Source organism: Protobothrops mucrosquamatus, unplaced genomic scaffold (assembly GCF_001527695.2).
Source record: "Protobothrops mucrosquamatus isolate PMUCROS unplaced genomic scaffold, P.Mucros_1.0 scaffold492, whole genome shotgun sequence".
In the NCBI taxonomy this organism is placed as follows: Eukaryota; Metazoa; Chordata; class Lepidosauria; order Squamata; family Viperidae; genus Protobothrops; species Protobothrops mucrosquamatus.
Genome location: NW_015386810.1, coordinates 206,422 through 227,831, shown reverse-complemented (window position 1 = coordinate 227,831; position 21,410 = coordinate 206,422). Strand labels below are relative to the sequence as shown.

At 41.1% G+C, this 21,410-nt stretch overlaps 1 protein-coding gene across 1 annotated transcript in view; it reads left to right on the top strand.

Annotated features, from left to right (window-relative positions):
• NCKAP1L (NCK associated protein 1 like) overlaps positions 1–21,410 on the top strand; it is a 79,304-nt gene that overhangs the window by 4,086 nt on the left and 53,808 nt on the right. The window contains exons 3-11 of the mRNA XM_015816764.1: positions 461–553; positions 3,745–3,801; positions 8,221–8,363; positions 9,663–9,753; positions 10,259–10,396; positions 13,709–13,757; positions 15,269–15,425; positions 19,294–19,350; positions 21,178–21,274. Of these exons, the coding sequence (XP_015672250.1) occupies positions 461–553; positions 3,745–3,801; positions 8,221–8,363; positions 9,663–9,753; positions 10,259–10,396; positions 13,709–13,757; positions 15,269–15,425; positions 19,294–19,350; positions 21,178–21,274 (882 nt within the window). The remainder of the gene's footprint in view (positions 1–460; positions 554–3,744; positions 3,802–8,220; positions 8,364–9,662; positions 9,754–10,258; positions 10,397–13,708; positions 13,758–15,268; positions 15,426–19,293; positions 19,351–21,177; positions 21,275–21,410) is intronic.

The window sequence follows — 21,410 nt, the reverse complement described above, 5'->3', positions numbered from 1 at the left end:
CTGCCTTCTTGTAATACATATGAAAATGTATTTCTAAATCATACTCAATAATCCCATATTGTCTAGCTCAGGGGTAGGCAACCTTGGCTCTTTTATGACTCGTGGACTTCAACTCCCAGAATTCCTGAGCCAGCTTGGCTGGCTCAGGAATTCTGGGAGTTGAAGTCCACGAGTCATAAAAGAGCCAAGGTTGCCTACCCCTGGTCTAGCTCCAATCAAGCGCAAACTTAACTTCAAATATTTTTTTTGTTATTATTTCAAAAGCAATTTAAAAAAAAAAGATTAATTTCAAAATACCGTGGTATAGGGTTACCAAGATTCAGGAAGAGCAAGCAGAGATCTCTGTCCATTATTACTGCTCTTTACCCTTAAGCGGCAAAAAATGGGGTTATATTAAGGCTGCTGCTACAGACCTTACCCACTACCTTATGCCTGCTTTTTTCTCTCTCTCTCCTTACAGCAACACTTGGGTCCAGTAAACAGAGAGAAAGCAGATATTTTTCGGGCACTCACTGCCTATTATCAGACCTTTGTGGATGTAATGGAATTCCGGGTGAGTGTTAAGCCAGAGTTTGACACATGCTATGTGTGAGCTTGAGCCTTTCGCATTTGCTCGGTTTGAACTGGGGGAGAATTTTTGTTTTATGTAAACAAAATTCTGGAGAAATACAGAAAACACAGTAAGCACTTTTTCTCACTATTGGGTGGCACTTAAAGAGACAATTGCATGTACTTAATGCTGCCTATCCTATTTAGGAATCCTAATGAGTCTGAAACTATTTTCTCGATTAGTAGGTGTATTGTATTTGGAACATAAGAGTGGACATTATTTTGTTTTAATGTGTTCCACGCTGCAATGCTATCTTTGGAAATAAGCTCCAATGAACTCATTGCACTGACTTCTCACAACATTTATCCTGGATTGTATCGGTAATATTTTTTGAGTTTATGGGGATTGCCTTCAAATAGTATGACATGGATTCTGTTGTAGCAAATAACAAGAGCGTGAGCACTTAGACTTATATAGTGCTTCATAATGCTTTACAGCTCTCTCTAAGCGGTTTTTCAGAGTCAGCATATTGCCCCTAACAATCTGGGTCCTCATTATACCAATCTTGGAAAGATGGAAAGCTGAGTCAACTTTGAGCTGGTCAGGAGTGAACTGCTGGCAGTTGGCAGAATTAGCCTGCAATACTGCATTCTAACCACTGTACCACCACGGCTCTTATTGTAGTGGAAATACTGCCATTCGTGTTAGTTGAAGCTGCCCCACTATAGATGAATTATGGAAGCAAGGAGAGAGAGTCAGGTTCTCTGCTTTCATTCTGGAGATGGCAGAATTCTATAGCCTTGGGCTTAATATGCATGGTCCAAACTAAATCAGTTTCAGTGACCTGCAGAGCTTGTTTACTTGTTGGAAAATGTTAAAATGTTAATCACAGGTTTTTGGCTTCTTGCTATCACTGTGTCCAGCCTTGAATGAAGTCATATTTTATCAGTTTTCCCATAAAGTGTGCTTATTGTGGGTCAAAATAAACCAAATAAATATTTTGGTATCTGAGTAAGTGATAATATATTGTTTGTATCTCCTAGTTTGTTGGCTTGCAAAATGGTTTCTAGGTTAAAGAACTAACTTGCAAAAACAGCCTGAATATGCTTGGGATAAAATTGGGCTTTAGCTGTGCTTCCAGCACGCTGGCCAAAATATGCTCAAACTGGCTGACATTGTCTTTACTGTTAGCACAAAATGCTGCACGTGATTAAGGAGTGACTAGGGCTTGTAGCCCAGTTTATTATTATGTTCATTTGGTTTGTTACGAGGCATAAGTACAATTGTACAATTGGCATGTAAAATTGTAAATGAACAGGGATAAAACTTTCCCAGAATTTCCTTCCCTCCCCCCCAAAATCCTGAATGTTCCCATAGCATAGAAAATGATAAGGCAGTGGTTCTCAACCTGTGGGTTGGGACCCCATTTGGGGTCGATCGACCATTTCACGGGGGTCGCCAAGCAAGGCTGTCCGCCATTTTTTTTGTCCACCATTTTTTTTGTCCGCCATTTTTTTCCCCTTTTCCGGCAGGTCCCTTACCTCCCTTGGGCTGGGCCAGCTGATGGTTGGCCTGCTCTGTCTCTGCCGCTTGCCAGCTACGCCTCGGCCGGCACAGGGGGCGGAACCACGCATGCGCGGCGCTCCCGGGCAGGGAAAGTCCTCGACTTACGACCGGTTGGGTAGTCCTCGACTTACGACCGGTTTAGTCCTTGACTTACGATCTGTTTAGTTCTCGACTTATGACCGGTTTAGTCCTCGACTTACGACCGGTTGGGGTCACGGCATTAAAAAGGTTGAGAACCACTGTGATAAGGGAAATGAAAAAGTAGTAATGTTTACAACTATAGATTTTCTGTCTATAGGCCAGAAAGCAAAGATTTGTCAGCCTTGAGTAAAATTAGAGATGATTCATGTAGCTTTTACGGGTAAATAAGGAAGGATATAGTAGCAAGGCTGAGCCTCTAGCATTCAGGTTTTGGAAGTTTTAAATCTCCATTTTCAAAAGCACAATGGATATACCCTGACTCTGATTCTGTTTTGGCATAGCTGCTTGCAGTTACTACTCTGCATATCTCTCGTAGGGTGTCTCTTTTACTGTCCTCCCCCTGGTTTGGATGTGTAAGAGAGATAAGTCTCCCATACCGCTTTTCTGACATTTAAAAGATAAAAATAGAGGAAACGAAATAATGTCTATAGTGCCATCTTTTAGCTGTATAGTTTTGAGGTACGTGATTAGAAGTGCCAGTCATTCTTTCTCCTCTTTCTTGGGAGATAAATAAAATCAGCTTTATTTTTTTTAAAAAAATATGTGATAAAAATCTAAAATTCTCTTTTAATTTGAACTCTTATTTTCAATATTTAATGTTGATAAAGATGAGCGGAGCTATTCCAATTAGGAACAGCAACTTAAAAGGGAATTCTCAAAGTAAAAGTAAATAAAATCCACGCAAACTATGAGATCATAGTGGTCTATTATAAAACGACTTGTTTCCAGCCAGAGCCTAAGAAGGAATCCCTATATAAATATTATAACTTCAGGCACCCAACCTGAGAAAGAGATGCAAGTTGAGATTTAAATATCCAATCCTGTAATTTTTCAGGAAATAAAGACAATTAGTACCATTCAGAAAAACCAATTATCTAGAATTGCAGAATTCTAACTAAACTTTTTTTTTTAATCTATTCCTGCAAAAGTAGAAGGCTCTTTGAGCAGATTTTCCCCTTTGCTTCAATCTATCATGTCTCCTTCTCACTCTCCTGGAAATTTCAGCAGGAGACTTCCAGGGGAGATGATACACAGCGCCCCATTTTTTTTCCAGCCTCTATCCAACAGCTTCTGCCTCGTTGTAAAAGAACTTGCAGGTCTCACAAGTCTGACCCTACGGATATCAGCAAGAGGCATGTTCTATTTATGGATGGAGATACAATCATCCTAAGAAGATGCACATTCTGTGAATGAGTAGCCGGCGCAAGCTACAGACCCAACAAAGCTTATGAAAGAAACCTGTTTTATTCTCAGTTGATATTCCTGCTTTGCCTGGTTTTGGATCAGCAGTATAATAATGTATTTCATGTGAATCCTGTCCAGAGCTGACTGTGTAATGAAATAATGGAGATAATGCTAAATAATATAAGGTGATAAAATTACTTATTCATTGAGTTATCTCATTCATGTTTATTTTCCCCTTGTAGGACCATGTTTATGAACTGCTGAATATCATAGATGCAAGCCAGTGCTACTTGGACATTGTGAGTACCATTTTAAGAGAGTACAGACATTACTTTTGAGATGAGAGTGGAAAAGACATATTTTAGTACAGTATCAACAATGGAGTATCTACTTTTCTAATTTTCTAAACTAGAGGTGAAGAATTTGCAACTCTTTTGACGTTGCTGGCTACATGGCTAGCATAGCATGCTCACCAGGACCTGAAGAGCTGGAAGTTCTCCAGCTTTAAATCTTTAAATCTTTGCTTTAAACTATGAGCATTATGTTACAGTTTTTTTCACAGTGTGAGTGAAAAAAAAAATAGTTTGGAAAGCTGGAATTTGTTGGGCCTGGACTGAAAGATGTAGCGGAAAAGGTTCGTGGCTATTTTAGGTGCTCAGGTAAAAGCTCAACTAACCAAACATTTTCATAGGCTTTCCTTTCATAATATAGCAGCAGGCTACCTGACCCCACAGGTCACCAAACGTTTGGGAAGATGTAATAGCCATATTACCATGTCGCCTCAAACTGCAAGATGAATGGCATTTAAATTTGATAAATAAATAAATATTACACCATTTCTCTTGAAAGGTAAACCCTTAAGTCCCAAGTTTCCCAGCTCTAGGCTTGCAAGCTTCTGATTGGCCTAGGATTGGGATTAATATATTTTAATACTCCATTTCTCTAAGAACCAAAGACCCTGGGTTACAAACAATTTATCAAATGATTGGTTTTCTCTGACTAATCAAACTGGACCTGAGGTGTTTGTAAGATGTGTAGAATCTAAGCCCGGATGGGTGTTACATTACATTAACGTTCCTGTTAGAGTTGCCTCTGTGACTAAGGTTCAGGAGGGGTGGGGAAGTATCTTATTCCAAGTTCAGAATTGGCCTTGTAATTCCATGTTTCTCTGTTTGCCTTTAACTACAAATTTGACTGACTGAGAAATTAACTGATCTGGCCAGGCTTGTTAGTCAACTCGCTAGTGCTTTTAAGACTAAGGAACATATTTGGAAATCTGAAGAGTGTTCATGGGCATCATCGCAAAATGGCTGCTCGCAAGTTCTGTTAAATCAGAAAAAACATCCTCATGAAGGGTTCCTATATCATCTTCAGAGAAGGCTAAAGTTGTAAACACCTATGGTAGTTGTCCCCATTAGCACAAGCAAAGAACAGGAAAGCCAGCACAGTTTTGTCCTATTTTATGACCTTTTTGCCACAGTTGTTAAGTGGATCGCTGCAGTTAAGTTAGTAAAACAGTTGTTAAGTGAATCTGGCTTCACCCATTGACTTTGCTTCTTGTCAGAACTTGTCAAAAAGTTAATCACATGTCCCTGGAACACTGCAACTGTCATAAATATGAATCAGTGGCTGAATTTTGATCACGTGACCATCAGGATGCTGTAATAGTCATATTGTGAGAAACAATTATTTTTTTTAGTGCCATTTGAATGGCCACTAATTTGAGAATTACCTGTGTACATGTGTTCACAGACAGAGATTAAAAAATATTCTTACTTCCTAATTAGGGAATAGAAGGAGCTCTACTCCTCCACGAGTAAGCATGCATTGAGACACCAGTCCCCTTCCCAAACAGATATCTACAAACTCCTCTTTTGCCCCTCTCCATCATCCCAAATTATCCCAACATATTATCTTTTTTTCATGATCTCCCTCTCCCTAGCCATCTTTTTTTTTTCTCTTCTCCCCAGCTTTCCTTAAGAAAGGAAAAAAAGAAACGGTTTGGTATAATGGTTAAAATGCTGACCTACTTCTAGTTCTGCTGTAGGTGTGAAAGCCAGCCGGGTAACTTTGGGCCAGTCACTCTCTTTCTCAGCCCAACCCACCTCACAAGGTTGTTGTTTTGGGGAAAATGAGAGGAGGAAAGAGTATTATGTAAGTTGGCCACCTGGAGTTATTTAAAAAAAATAATAAAGGGAGGATTAAAAAAAATCAATCATTAAATAGCATGGCAGTCTCCCTCAGAAGAACTCGGTAACTTTTTTTTTTTTTTAAAGATTTTTATTGAGTTTCATAGGGTTGGGGAAGGGATAAGATCAGGATGGGGATTAAGGTTTGGGGTAGGGTTGGGATCAGGATTAGGGTTGGGACAGGATTGGGAACAACATTGGGGTTGCCCCCCAGTAACATTTTCAAGGACTCGGCAACTTCTGTCTTTCTACTGGGAAGCATGCTGTGCTCAACAGAAAAGAAGGGAATAGTATAGACCAGGGGTCCCCAACCTATGGTCCGCAGCTTGAGATCGGGCTGTGGGCTCTTGGCCAGCAAGCCGCGGAAACGACTGGCCGGTGCGCGCACGTGTGGGTGTGCATTTCCCCCCCACTCGCGCTAGCACCCGCGCCCCTGTTTGCACATGCGCACAGGCACAAACGGGAATGCTAGCGCGGGATGGGTGTCCGCAGCCCATTTGCACATGTGCAAATGGGCCACTAGCCAGTGGCATGCACGAACGGGGCTGCTACTGCTGTGCCAGTGTGCGTGGCCTGGTGCGCGCACACGCACACCCCAATTTTGAAGCTGCTCTCCTTCCCTCCGGTCCTTGAGCCTGGAAAGGTTGGAGACCTCTGGTATAGACATTTGGAGACTCTGCTTTCCAGTCTTAGAAAAGAAATGGAAAGTGCTTTTAAAAACTGGGGAAGCAAGGAGGGGACTTGATGAGTATCTGAAACTGTGAAATTGGTGTTCTGCTACTGCCCCAAACTCTGAATAGTCAGAAGAGAAAACAGAAAAGGAAAAGATGCTTAAATATACGGATGTATATTTTATTTCTATATTGCTCTTCCTTTCCGTGGACCACTGAAGGAGATTAAGACACGAGGGAGAGAAAAAAGTATTAAAATCATTACAGTAAAGCAATAATGCTTTAAAAATACAAAAATTAAAAACGATTAAGAAAGTACAAAAAAGAACCATCAGTGGCAGGCAGTCTTATAGGCAGTACAGTAGTTATTATTACACAAATGCCCAGAGAAATAAGCATGGCTTCAATTGGTGTCTAAATCAGTGGTTCTCAACCTTTTTAATGCCGCGACCCCCAACCGGTCGTAAGTCGAGGACTAAACCGGTCGTAAGTCGAGGACTAAACCGGTCGTAAGTCGAGGACTAAACCGGTCGTAAGTCGAGGACTAAACCGGTCGTAAGTCGAGGACTACCCAACCGGTCATAAGTCGAGGACTTTCCCTGCCCGGGAGCGCCGCGCATGCGTGGTTCCGCCCCCTGCGCCGGCCGAGACATAGCTGGCAAGCGGCAGAGACTGGCTCAGCTGGCCCAGCTCAAGGGAGGTAAGGCACCCGCCGGAAAAGGGAAAAAAAATGGCGGACAGCCTTGCTTGGCGACCCCCGTGAAATGGTCGATCGACCCCAAATGGGGTCGCGACCCATAGGTTGAGAACCGCTGGTCTAAATGAAGTCAGATTTGGGGGCTAGCTGAATACTTATTTTGGGGTACATCATTAAGAAGGCTTATTATACTGTTGACCATTCCCATCACTGGAGCTATACGCGAAGACCTCCCAGTAATACTAATTTGTTTGTTAAATTTATATGGATATTATTAAATCAGTGGAAATTTTGTACAGGAACTCAAGGTGATTTTGCCTGATGTTCTGTCCTGTTTTCTCCACAGCACTCTATCCTGTGAGATAGATTAGACTGCAGAGAACTAACTCAAAGTGGATTAAAACCTGAGTCTCCCTTAAGTCTAACACCTTAACCAACATAACACATAGTATTACTTTGCACCACAATGGAAGGTTCCCCCATTTCATTCATTTTTCATTTTATTCAATTTGTATCCCGCCCTTCTCCCGAAGGACTGGATGACAAAGTGTAGTTTTTGCTCATCTGGCAAAGAACATTCATTCATTCCAGATGATTTGGGGGAGTGCTTCAACTGAGGAACTAGTAAGATTGACATGCTTGTATTGTGCCCTAATGCAGGGGTCCCCAACTCCCAGTCCATGGACCAGTAACGGGCTGTGGCATATCAGCAACCGGTCCGCACGCCCCATCCACGGGATGCAGGCAGCACACAAATCCACACACCCTCTGGTCTGTGGAAAAAAAATCTCTCCACGGAACTGGTCCCTGATGCCAAAAAGGTTGGGGACCTCTGCCCTAATGTGATTTGTTTTGCTTTGAGTTAATGCAAAATGTGCACCCGACCATTGTCCCTGTAAATGCGGGTTCCTAGCTTAATATTGTAAGTGAAAGAGACTACTGTAGTTCGTACAGCAAATCACGGCTAATAAGAATTATGGCTTAATAAAGTATGTGAGTTCAGATTATCTAAGCACATGCTGCTGGAATCGGAAGAGGAGGAGGAGGAGTCCCTGTTTTGCTGGCAGGAAAGAGAAACTGTGAAAAGTGTGAGGAAGTGCTAGTTCAGTCTTCCCCTTTTCTTCCCTCCAATTCAGTTATATGCATTCTTTTTTTCTGCAGAATGTGAATTACGAGTTCACCAAGAACTACCTGGACCTGATTGTCACCTATGTTTCTGTCATTATACTTCTTTCCCGTATTGATGATCGTAAAGTCCTGATTGGTCTGCATCACTGTACCCATGAAATGATCCATGGAACCAGGTTGGTTGGAGTCTCGGGCTAAAATTATGTTACCTGGAGCGAGTTCATTGTATTTTTGCCAATTTTGGTGGAATGTTTGCTTTCCATGTTGCCTTATTCTGCCAGGAGCATTCATTTAGCTTCCTATTGTGGGGTACATAAACAACAGTCAAGCACTAATGAATAAAATCAATCAATAGATAAATCAATAAAATGAGAACTACTTCCTTCCCCCCCCCAGCTGCTAGCTGTGCTTTTCTTTGATCCGTCTGCTATTTAGAAGCTATAGGTGACCCCCATTTCTCCAGCATTAGAGTGCTCTTTGGCTGTTGCTAACCCCTCCCATCTCCCAAGCAATTTCAGCATGAAGTTTGATATGGCCAATTCAGTATGGCTGACTTGATCTGCATGACTATATGCCGAGGCGCACAGAATGATGTTACCTTTCCACAGAGTGGTACCTATTTATCTACTTGCATTTGCATGTTTTCAAACTGCTAGGTGGATGGGAGCTGGGGCAAATAACGAGAGCTCACCCCATCGCGCAGCACTCGGGTCCCAAACCCGGGCTGTCAGCTTTCCAGTGACCACTGAGCCACCACCCTCATCCACATGTACTTTAGCACAACAGATGAACCCAGCCTATTATATTCCTCTTGACTAGGGGTAGGCAACCTTGGCTCTTTTATGACTCGTGGACTTCAACTCCCAGAATTCCTGAGCCAGCATGGCTCATCTTGGAAACCTCTCCCTTTCCCCTCAGCATGGCTGGCTCAGGGATGGACTTAAAACTTGGTTTCCACTCAGTCTAATACCTTAAGTCAGTGTTTCTCAGCCATGGCTACTTTAAGATGTGTGTGGACTTCAACTCCTAGAATTTCTCAGTCAGCCTTGCTGGCTGGGGAATTCTGGGAGTTGAAGTCCCCACATCTTATAGTTGTCAAGGTTGAGAAACACTGCCTTAACTGCTATATCACTTGGACTTAGTGCATTCTATGAACTTACATATTGTGGTTTGGGAAACACAGTTTATGGCTTGGCACGTTGGGGAAGCCCACTTCATTTGATTTTATTCAATATTTAAACAAACTATGCATTAGCACAGTGTACAGACTCAGATGTTGTGTGAAATGTTCAGGCAGCTTCCACAGAAGTTATTCTCTATTATCTAGCAACAAGGTGGACACTGTCTGAGGTGAGTAGGTGGTGCCTGGTCTGTATGTGACAGGCAGTTTTAACAGATTGACGAGCCAGAGTCTGCAATTGGAGCTACATCGATGTTTGGTATAATAAAACAATGCATTGCTTGTCTGACTTCAGTGATGCCAGCTTCCGTCGACTGGGTCAGATGATCATTGAGTATGAGAACCCCTTGCGCAAGCTGGTGGAGGAGTTTGGACCTCATACCAAGGTGAGGTTGGTATGTGGTATGGGGTATGTTGGTATGTGGTTGCATGAATCTAATTCTTTGAGGCAGTTATTCAACAAACCATGGTTAAGTTTAAATTGTAAAGCCAGCCTTTATGTTTTGGAATTTTGTTTTGCTATTTCTGAGCAGAACTTATTATCAGGAAAGAAACATTGGGACTCTATTTTCATACGTCAGTTGCAGCAATTACAGAATTATTGCAACTCCCTAATTCTTTTCCCGTTTGCTAGTTCTCTCCTGTCTTCACCTCCCTTTGGGGTGGAGTTTGAGAAAAATTAGGATGTGAATGGTCTTTTCTCTTTTCTTCTGCTTACCTCCCTGTCAGGTGCCTTGTGCATGTGCATTATCTCTGCGTGTGCCTTTTAGGAACCCAAATTTGCCAAGATGGCACGCAATCTTGCCCTTTTGCTGTCTCTCTCTCTCTCTCTCTCTCTCTCTCTGCATGCTATTCTTTCCTAAACTTGCTAATCAATTTTTTTCTTCCCAGACTGTGAGCCATGCACTTCTTTCACTGCACTTCTTGTTTGTCCGTCGAAACCATTCTGCTGACCAGTGGCGAAGTGACCAGCTCTTCAGTCTGATCAGCAATCCTGCCAGCATGCTGTCTCCAGCCAGTTCGGACACCGTGAGTATGAGTGTGGGAAATTACTGAATGTTCAGCAGTCACCCCTTTGAATGGCTGGTGCTAGAGATGCCTTAGAGATGGCTCTCCTGGTGTGCTGCTTTGAAATTGTCTGCAAAATAAAATACTTGTTGATTAGAGTAATGTATCCCCATGTACATAAGACAGCCATTCTCTCTCATTACACATTACACAAACACCATTCATTCATGCATGCATGCATGCAGTCAATCAGTCAATCTAGGCACCACCAACTTCAGAAGAATTCTGGACAGCTCACAATGTAACAAAGCAGGATAAACATAGAGTGCAAATAAATAAGAAAATGATGAACATGGTCAAGAATACAGAGACTTATGCAAATGGATCAAGCCACAGTAGCTCAAGACCTGACAAAACAGCCAAGTCTTTAAGGCACCTGGAACCCCATCAGGATAGGAGCTCTTGGGGGAACCAAATTCCAGAGGCCAGAGTACCACAACAGGAGAGGCATGCTTCTGAAGTCCTGATAGGTGGCACTGCTTAATCAAACCTGGAGCATGCTAGCTTTGTTAACTTAGATCACCTGGGTAGACGTTGCAGATCAGTACCTTCAGCTAATTGGCCCTGTGCCTTGTAGGGCTTTATAGGGCATAGTTGGCAACTTAAATCACACTTGAAGCAAACTGGCAGTGCCCTGCTGCATTTTGGACTAGTCAAAGCTTCCTTGTGTTGTTCTTCATGGCAGCCCCATGTAAAATTACTAAAATTGTTTATCCTTGTTGTCATGAGGGTTGGGAACCGCTTCTTTATATGTTTCTTTATTATATTCTTTTTGAAGAGCCATCTTCAGTCCGTCATTTTTTCTTCCGGAAGTTCCCCCATGCACAGAGAGTTATCGGTAAATGTAACAAGTCTGCAATAGCTGGGAGGCTTCGTGTTCAACCCATTTGAGGTTTCTTCCTGATTTATGAGGCTGAGCAGAAAGGATAAATTTACTCCGGATGTCCATCTTAGGCTCTGTTCCCACTTGTGGTTTTTCATGGCACTGTTAAGCTCCAGCCACCCTGTCTTGCCCTTGGTTGCACAACTTGCCCCCATCTCATCCACAGCCCATACCATATGGGACATAGCCTATGAAGTGCTCTGATATAAAAGTAACCTTTCCCCCCCTTTTAAACCAATACTGTCCTTCCGCAGCTTCAGCCTTCAACCAAAATCTGTAATGGGGTTCATACCCATTAACTTGGAGGTGAGGTCAGCTAACATATTGCAGGCATGACCAAGGGTGGGTTTTGGGACTACAGGTAGTCCTCGAGTTACGACCACAATTGAGCCCAAAATGTATGTTGCTCAGCGAAACATTTGTTTTGCCCCATTTTACGACTTTTCTTGCCAGAGTTGTTAAGTGAATCATTGTATTTGTTAAGTTAATAACACGGTTCTTACGTGTGAATCTGGATTCCCCATTGATTTTACTTGTCAGAAGGTCGCAAAAGCAGATCACATGATTCTCCCAACTTCATAAATATGAACCAGTTGCCAAGCATCTGAATTTTGATCACGTGACCATGGGGATGCTGCAACGGTTGTAAGTGTGAAAAATGGTCACTAAATGAACTGTTGTAAGTTGAGGAATACTTGTATTGGGATGTGTGAGCTTTCTCCTCCTTTCACCTGACTAGATAGTGTACTGTTTGCTCCTAGTATGTGCTGCATCTTTTACCACAGGGGTCTTCAAACTTGGCTGAGGAATTCTGGGAGTTGCAGTCCACAAGTCATAATAGGGCCAAGTTTGAAGACCCCTGTATTAGCACTTTACTTTCTATCTTTCACATCCGTCACTTCTCATTTCCCTAGAAATTTTTTTCCAACCAAACTCTATCTAGGTTTCCAGCAATGGAAAAAGAAAACAAACCTCCATTATGTTATTTTTAAGGAAGAGGAGAAATTTTTACACTACTCCTTTTTAGCAGTGTTTTTCTGAAATGATCTAATCTCCATTTTGTTTGGCGAAAAAGAGGGGACTTATTTGCAGCTTCCCAGCTGTAAAACAGAGTCTTGTGCTAGCCAGCTTCTTCCTTGTTAATAGCATTCTGAAGTGGCATCACTGGGGATCTTTCTCTATAGATGTAGCAGCTTTCTATCCCACACTGCAGAATGTAAAAAACAAGAGGTGTCAGACAGTTTTCTCTTCATTGCTTATTTTATGGTTCTCCCGTATTTGTCAGTTTTAATAACCTCTTCCCTATGAAATAAAGATAAATGCAGCTATTGAAGTTCAGTCATCTTACTCTACAGGACAATCATGCCCAATTATGGCATCCCTCGGTTTGAGATTGTTTCTGCCCTGGCCTTTTCCCATTGTCTTCCTTTATTTTGTATGTGGGAGATGCTTCAATGCAGTGTGAAAACAAGTTAATAGAAAGGCTCTGACAGAGTCAGTCCCACCCTATTCCTATGACGGTCCTCTGATTGGAGGATGTTTTCATCGCTGTCTGAGAACACACCGAAAAGGGACAATAGCAAATCCAGAGGAGAAAACCAATAACCTTGCCTCTAATGAACCATAGACTCAGAGGCCAGGCCAACGTGATTCAGCCGTGATTCAGAACAAGCACAGTACACGCAGAACTAGAATAGATGGTGGAGATGGCCTGTTTTAAGACGGCATTATTTCATGCAAGAATGGGTGGTATTTCTTTTAACTCAATAGGGCGAAAAAGTCTGGTTTTAATTTTCTGGATCATTTTACTAGCTGGACTGGAGTTGCCAATATGATTGCCAAGCCCATGCAAGCCTGCAATGAAAAGAGGATGGCACCAGAGGCCAGAGTTTTCCTGCCAGCCAGTTTTGTAAGAAAAAATAAGTAAACTAGGGTAACTGGAGAGGAGCGGAAGGTCATTCAGATTGTGGAGGAAAAGGAAAGGACAAACACTGAGAAAAGTGTCTGTGGCAGCAGCCAAAGAGAAGAGAAGTTCCAGTTAAAGCAAGTTAGAGAGAGAGAGAGAGAGAGAGAGAGAGAGAGAGAGAGAGAGAGAGAGAGAGAGAGAAACCAGACAAATGTGCACTTCTAGTCATAAAAAGGAGAATTTTTTCACAGTGGTCAAGCCAGAACTTCTCTTTGAAAGTCCAATTGTTTGAAGCTAGAAAGAACTGACTGTGATAATGGATGTCCCAAAAACAATTCTCACTTGTACAGAACAAAAGTATGATTCTGAAAACTACATGGGTACACAAAAGGACATTCACCTACAAGATAGACTTGTATGAATCATTGTGTATGTGGCTGTGGAGAGAAGTTTTATTTCTTTGTTCATCCTTTTTCTTCGCCAGATGGCTTGTGAGTACCTTTCATGGGAGGTTCTCGAGCGATGGATTGTGAGTAAGTTACCCTCATTTTAATTTTAAGTTCCACTTTGCATCCTAAGCCTAGAGGAGCGATAGGCAACTTTAAGCCACATTCATCATTTAGACCAGGGGTAGGCAACCTTGGCTCTTTTTTGACTTGTGGACTTCAACTCCCAGAATTCCTGAGCCGGCCATGCTGAGGGGACAGGGAGAGGTTTCCAAGATGAGCCACATGGCTCAGGAATTCTGGGAGTTGAAGTCCACGAGTCATAAAAGAGCCAAGGTTGCCTACCCCTGATTTAGACAGAGGTTTATCCTCCAAGCTTGCTGCTTGGCTCTCAGGTGTTTCGTCACCAAACATCTTCAGTGGGGTTTTGGGCGAGGTGTCTTTTTTGTTTATATAGGTCCTGGGTGGACCTATATAAAGGAACCACCCAGGACCACCTATTTAGGACCACCCAGAACCTACATAAACAAACAAGACACCTCACTACAAACCCTACTGAAGATATTACCTAGTTTGGTAATGAAACATCCGGGAGCCAAGCAGCAAGCTCTCAACTTTCCTTGGGGTTTTTCCTTCCGTTGTAGTAGCTGGGCAAGAACAAACAGGATGCGGAAATATAGAGGAACAAGCCCATGTGAAAACCTCAGAGATACAGCAAGAGGGACAGAGAGGGTGTAACAGACAGAGAAGTGATAGACAGAGAAGAAGGGATGGAAGGAGAGGCAAAGGATGGTACAGACAAAAGAACATCTACAAGGCAGGAGTCAAGACTAACTTCTCCCTTCGTATTGTAATTGTTGGACAAATTATTATTGTTGTTGCTCTTATTATCGTTTATACATAATCTATAAAATATTTCTGATTGGCTTTAGTACTTTTGATTATTGCATCCTCCTCAAGGAACTAAGATGTTTAATGATTTCTTTGTATTGTATGCACTGTCCGAAGTACTGCAGCTTTTTGTAATGGATGAGTGAAAAAGTGTCCATTCCTATTTTGTCCACGCGCTTTATTATTATTATTATTCCCTGTTTTTCTGTTTCTATAAACAAGGAATGGGATGGAAGTCCTTCTATTCCCCAAACTCAGCTCAGGGTTCAGAAAGTCCATTCCTCATCACAGACTTTTAAGAGCAAAACACTTCCATACCGAACGTTATTAGGTAGAGGTAAACTTTTCCTCCTGACACGAATCATTTCTGCACTTTTTAGCCAATTTTTTACACGCACGATCCCTCTTCCCTCACTTCCTAAGAAAATAGGAAAATACTCCTCCATTATCTTAGCTAGGGTAGATTTCCTTGTCTAGCATCACAGCTGGCAAAACTATGCTCCATGCATTTCCACCTGCCTCTACCTCACTTCAAAGAAGATGTAAGGATTTGCTGCGCTTCCTTTGTGATGCTTTGACTTAACTTGCCCTGTTCATTCTGCTCCCAGCAATTTTTGGACCCCCGCAGGCAATACCTCAAAGCACCAAAGGTTTGTATTTCTTTCTTTTTTTTTAACCCTACCTCAGTAATGTTTTCCCCTCCGCAGTGGGGTTCTTGCTCTGCCACAGTTGCCTGGGCTCTACCCAGAACTGCCTGGAACTTTGGCGGATGGCTCTTCGTGGCTCACTCTATGTCACTCTGATACGAGATGAAGTGCTTTCTATTCACAAGGTGACAGAAGAGGTCTTCAGTGGCATTAAAGGGTAAGTAATGTTCTGAATTGCGTAAGAGTTTGTGTGTTAATGATCCTGCACTGGTTAGACTAGGCTAATATCCACTTCAGGGACACTGCAAGAGAAAGCAGATGCCAAGGATGTCAGAGAATTTGGTCATTTCAGGATTTTTTTTTTTAAAAAAAAGTCTTCTCCAACTTTTTTATACCAAGTAATAATTGATCCTCCTAGGCTAGTTGTACTCTAATCTGGTGTGTTCCAGAATTGTTGGGAATGCAGATCAGTGAATTTCCAATCAGCATGGCCCAAGGTGAAGGATGTCAGATAGGGTAGGCTGATCTTACTTTCCTGGCTCTGTCTGGATTAGGTTGCTTGTAGAATGGAATGGAATGGAATGGAATAGAATAGAATAGAATAGAATAGAATAGAATAGAATAGAATAGAATAGAATAGACCTTGGAGGTCTTTTAGTCCAGCCCCCCCCCCCCCGCTTAAGCAGGAAAGCCTACACCAGTGATGGTGAACCTTCTAGAGACCGAAAATTAGATTCCTAACAGAGAGTTGTACTCAAGGATCCCACTCATTTTTGAACTTTCTAATTTTTTGACTTGATTAGTATTAATAAATGATTAGTAATACCTCTCCCGAGGAACTAAACTAATCATCTTCTATAAGTAAAACTCTTCTTGCTGGATTTTTACTTCACGGAACAGTGACTTTATTTAGAGCAAGGATTCTTAAATTGTGAATCATCCCCCTTCAAAGTCCATGAGCAAATTTGAAGGAGTCATTGATGCAAAGGCTTATATCCGCAAGCAGGAACAAGGTCCAAATTTGTTCCTGGGTTTTTTGGGGTTGCCCAAGCCAAGCAAGCAACAAAGCCTACAGCTGGATTTGAGGGAGGGACAACCCCTTAGGTTAAGCTGTCTGTCAAAATTGTCTACCAGTCACAGCAGCACCACTTTACAATGCCTTGGTAAGGCCACACTTGGAATACTGCATCCAGTTTTGGTCACCGCGATGTAAAAAAGATGTTGAGACTCTAGAAAGAGTACAGAGAAGAGCAACAAAGATGATTGGGGGACTGGAGGCTAGAACATACAGGGAACGGTTGCTGGAATTGGGTATGTCTAGTTTAACGAAGAGAAAGACGAGGGGGGACATGATAGCAGTGTTCCAATATCTCAGGGGTTGCCACAAAGAAGAGGGAGTCAAGCTATTTTCCAAGGCGCCTCAAGGCAGGACAAGAAGCAACGGGTGGAAACTAATCAAGGAGAGAAGCAACCTAGAACTAAGAAGAAACTTCCTGACAGTTAGAACAATTAACCAGTGGAACAACCTGCCTCCAGAAGCGGTGAATGCTCCAACACTGAAGACTTTTAAGAAGAGACTGGACAGCCATTTGTCCGAAATGGTATAGGGTTTCCTGCCTGAGCAGGGGGTTGGACTAGATGACCTCCAAAGTCCCTTCCAACTTTACTACTGCTACTACTACTATTACTATTATTACTATTACTATTATTACTATTATTATTATTATTATTATTATTATTATTATTATTATTATTATTATTATTATTATTATTATTATTATTATTATTATTATTATTATTATTATTAGGTTTCTTGCTGGCTGATGACTCCTAGCATGTTGACAATTTCTGTAGTTCTATATTAGCAGATTTCAGTGTTTCTGTTCATTAGTTTGGATTTCTGACCTTTAAAAAGAGATAGGCCTTTTGTGGCATGGCAAAAGAAAAGATGAAGCGGTGCTGATAAAAGTAAGCTTAGACCAAAAAAGTGTGAGATAAGTTGTATACCTTTGGGGTTGACAAGGGTTTTTGTTATTGGAGAAGAATGTTATCACTATATAGTTTGTCAGAAAAAAAACCTGTCACTTGAGAGTATAAAACCAAGCAAAACCAAAATAATACCTGGAAACAAATCAAGCAGACTTAGTGAACAAAACGTGAGATTTTTCCATTCAAAGGAAGATGAACTGAAGAAAAAAAAATACTTTGATTAGATATATGACCATCCCTGCAAAATTGCTTCTCATCAAATTGTATACAGAATCAGCCAGGGGAACAACCTCCAGACAACTGGAGAAAATTATTTGGCAATTATCAATATGGTTGATAATTCTGGCAATATGGTTTCAGCTATACTGGGCAACTAGTGTCAAACAGTAGGACTTTTCTCTCCATTAAATGACACTATTTTGCATCAAACTACTGAGATGGTGGAATGATCAACTAAATGAAAAACTAAGACGTAGATCATTTGCTCATCAGACCGATGAAGTGACAAATAGGGCAAAGGATGCTGTGTTAACAGCATGTTAGAAATGTTTCTGAAACCAAAATAAATAAAAATGTACTTTCATGTAAAGAAGTGATAAAGATGAGTAAAGCTGAGGGCCTTTTTGAAGATTTGAGTAACTGTATGAATGCAAGTAATTTTGTTTCAGAAACAGTGGACAAATTGCATTGTGATATGCACTGATGGAGTATGTTCTATATCACAATGGCATAAACACTTTTGAGTTTTAATACGCCAAAATCTCATAGTTGGATTTGGTGTAGACAAGCTCATGCTTTGGAAGAGTTGAGTCCAACATTCAGGAAGTTTACAAACGATTATGTGAATTGAATAAAAACTAGACCTATAAAGATAGATATTTGCAAGATTGTGTGAAGAGATGGCTGACAAATACATTTTTTCACTGTTTCACTGTCAGTCAAGATGTTTTGACACGCATTTTCAAATGGAGAAATGAACTCTTAACTGTGAAAAAACATAGTTATGTGCATGTTTATCAACTGTGATTTCAGTGTTTATTTAGTATACTTTTGACAAGCTGAAGATTCTTAAGACGTCATTGCAAGGTGACAATTTCCTTGAACCTAGCGACAAATAAAAACAATGAATGGGAAAGTTAAACTGCGGAAGAGTAAAACTTGAAGACTCAAATTTAGACATGTTTCTTGCTTTGAAACTATTGAAAGCAGTAACATAGAGATTAGTAAAGATGTTTTATATTTCATCTTTATTTGAAATACACTTTCAGTACAAATTCTAATGTGCAACAAATAGAAATATAACTGGATATTACAACTAATAAGGAACATTTCTTTGAAAATAATTAATAATTTCTCTCCCTGAATTACTAATCAGTGTGTAAAAGGAATACAAAGAATTAATTGAGCCATCTATAATTATTCTGATTTAATTTGCAAACATCTTGTTTTTGAGCATTAGAATTTTTCCATTTTGCTCCTATGAAAACCACACGTCAGTTCAAAATAAATGTGGAAGGAAAAATGCAAGCAGCCATCTCAAAAAAAAATCACTAGATTTAAAAAATGACGTAAAATTAAGCAAGCTTATTCTTCTCATGAAAAATATGCTTTTAAATTAGTTTCTTTATTGGGAACGAAGGTTTTTTTTAACCTTGCAATATCTATCATACTTTTGTGTAATATGGGGATTAAAATTGAATCGTTAAAAGTAAGTGATATAATTATCAAGACTACAGTAGTAGTCCCAATGAAATCATTAGTTTTTTTAAGGGGACATACAAATTCAAGTATAATATAAAGGATTATACTTCTTTGAGAAACTCTGGTTTTGGGAGAACGAAGCAATGGAGTTGTGGTGGAATGTAGTCTGGATTCCTGGAGCTGCTTTCCAAAGGGCAAAGAGGCAGTGGAGCTTAGAAAGCTTGGTTGGCAGGAAGAGGATTAAAACAGCTTCACCCTAGCGTTTCCCAGAATATATCTGTAGTTATGTAAATAGTTGCTTTAGTCTGGCAAGATTCTGTCTATAGGTAAAGAGCAATAAAGGAAACTCTGTCTGTTCTTGGAGCCTGACAGCTGTGCTTTCTCTCTCTTTACAGCTATGGGAAACGTATCACTGATATTAAAGATTGTAAAGAGCATGCTCTGCAACAAAGGTAGGAATGCCCCTTCCCTCTCTGGCTCTGGGTTACTCTCTGCTGTGTCCTATATATCCATTGCTATGCTTTATTTGCTTCAGTACAGTACTCTCTTCAACTTTCCCTTCTGTCCGCCCCCTCCCTTCCAGACCTATTTAACCAGAGTTTCGATAATACTTTTTTTCTTCATATTGCCCTGCAAATATCTTGGCCCTCTTATCTTGTACATTTGGACATTCTCGTCTGTGGTTGCAGCCCTACCTATGATATGGTATGAGCTTCCTAATCCCTTTGAGGTTTATAGTTTGTGCTAAGTTGTGTTTTGCTTTAGCATGGTTTGTTGAACAAGAGGCGATCCTTTGTAAATTAGCTTGAGCCATAAATCAGAGTCTACAAGTCACAGTGGCTGGGTTTACCAGCATACTAAGCCAGAATCAAGCAATTCTCACTACTGCTTAGCACAAGATGCCACACAGGCATGCGGGAGGGTTTCCATTGCCTTCACAATTAATTAAATAAATGAATAAGAAAAGAAAATCACATGGTCAAAATCTTGCTGCATTCCAAATTTTCTATTAATTACTGAGTGTTTTAGTTCATTGTTTTTCTGGCTCAAACATTCAAAACCCTTAAAGGTTGTTAATTCCTGGCTTGCTGTATGATCCCAGCCAATAGAATGAACTTCTAAGATCATGGTTAGAATTATGTTTGAAACCTCACATGTTGAGAATGGTGGATAAGTAACAGTCTGTTCTGCTTCCTTCTTCCACGCCCATCTGTTGTGCATTGCAACTAGCAACTTGGTGATTTCATCCTATCACAAAAGGGGGAAAGGTCAGGCTCAGGGGGAGCATGCCTCTGTGTGCCAGATGTGATGGAATAGCTGTGGGGAAAGATGGTTGTCTTCATGTCTGGAACCCCGGGGTATCCTTTGGACCATTGAGAGGAACAGTTTTCCAGCCTAGATAGGTTTTTTGTCTTATTCAGTGGAGTACTAATGAACCATAACAACCCAAAAGGCAAGGATGGAATGAACTGCCACAGAGTCCCTGCTGCTACTTCTCTCATTTTGACTGTAGATTTGAATGACATTATCCAGTTGGTAGCTCTGCAGTATTACCCAGTTCTGCAGTCTTTTCTCTATTGTAACTGCAGATGCTCCTGGCATTATTTTTTATAGAAGTACCGATTGTCAAAAGATAAAGGGAAATGGCATTTGTATTGTAGTTGGTGAGTGTTGAGATAATTTTACTGCAAACAGAGAGAAATCTGCAGGCCTTTACTCAACATGGTTAGGTATTGAGAGTTGTAGCTCAGCCGTCTTTGGAAGGTAACAGCTCTAGTATGTAGGAAGATTCAAGACTCAAGTTCTGAATGAATGGGCAGATTTTCAGTGTGTACAAAGCACGTCAGCAGAAGATTAAACTTTCAAGTCAAGCTTGGCTTCTGATGTCTTTATGGGACAGATCCATATTATTTTTTTGGCAAGAGTATAGAAGGGCTTGGCCATTGTCTTCTTCCCAGTCTAGCTTACAGGCTTGGGTTTCCTGGTGGGCTCCCACTCAAGTAATAATCAGGTTCAGCCTTCTTAGCTTTATGAGATCAGTCAGCATTGGCCAGATGCTACCACCTAGCTGGGCAATAGATAACTAATACACATTTAGTTACCTTGATCTAGAGAAGAACGGGAGAAAATTCCTGTTTTGACTGACCCAGTAGTACAATCTTTTCTTTATGCTGCTTGCTTTGGCCAAATTTTTTTTCCTGATGTTGATGACATGCACACAGAGCATTGGGAGGGGTAGGATTCTTTTCATTTGAATTCTTTGGCTGGTTTCTTTACAGTGGGCAATTACATCGAGGCCGGCGTTATTTCTTGAGGATTGCTGTGCGGGAGATGGAGGCTATTCTGGCCAATGAACCTGGACTGCTGGGCCCCAAGGCAAGTGGATCAGGGAGATATAGAGGTGGGCCAGAACTAAGAGCTGTGAAAGTGTAACCAGATTTATTTATGTCAACATCCAGCTCAAGAATCCAAATAAAACTCCAGGTTCATTTTGTTTCCGAAAAGCTTATTG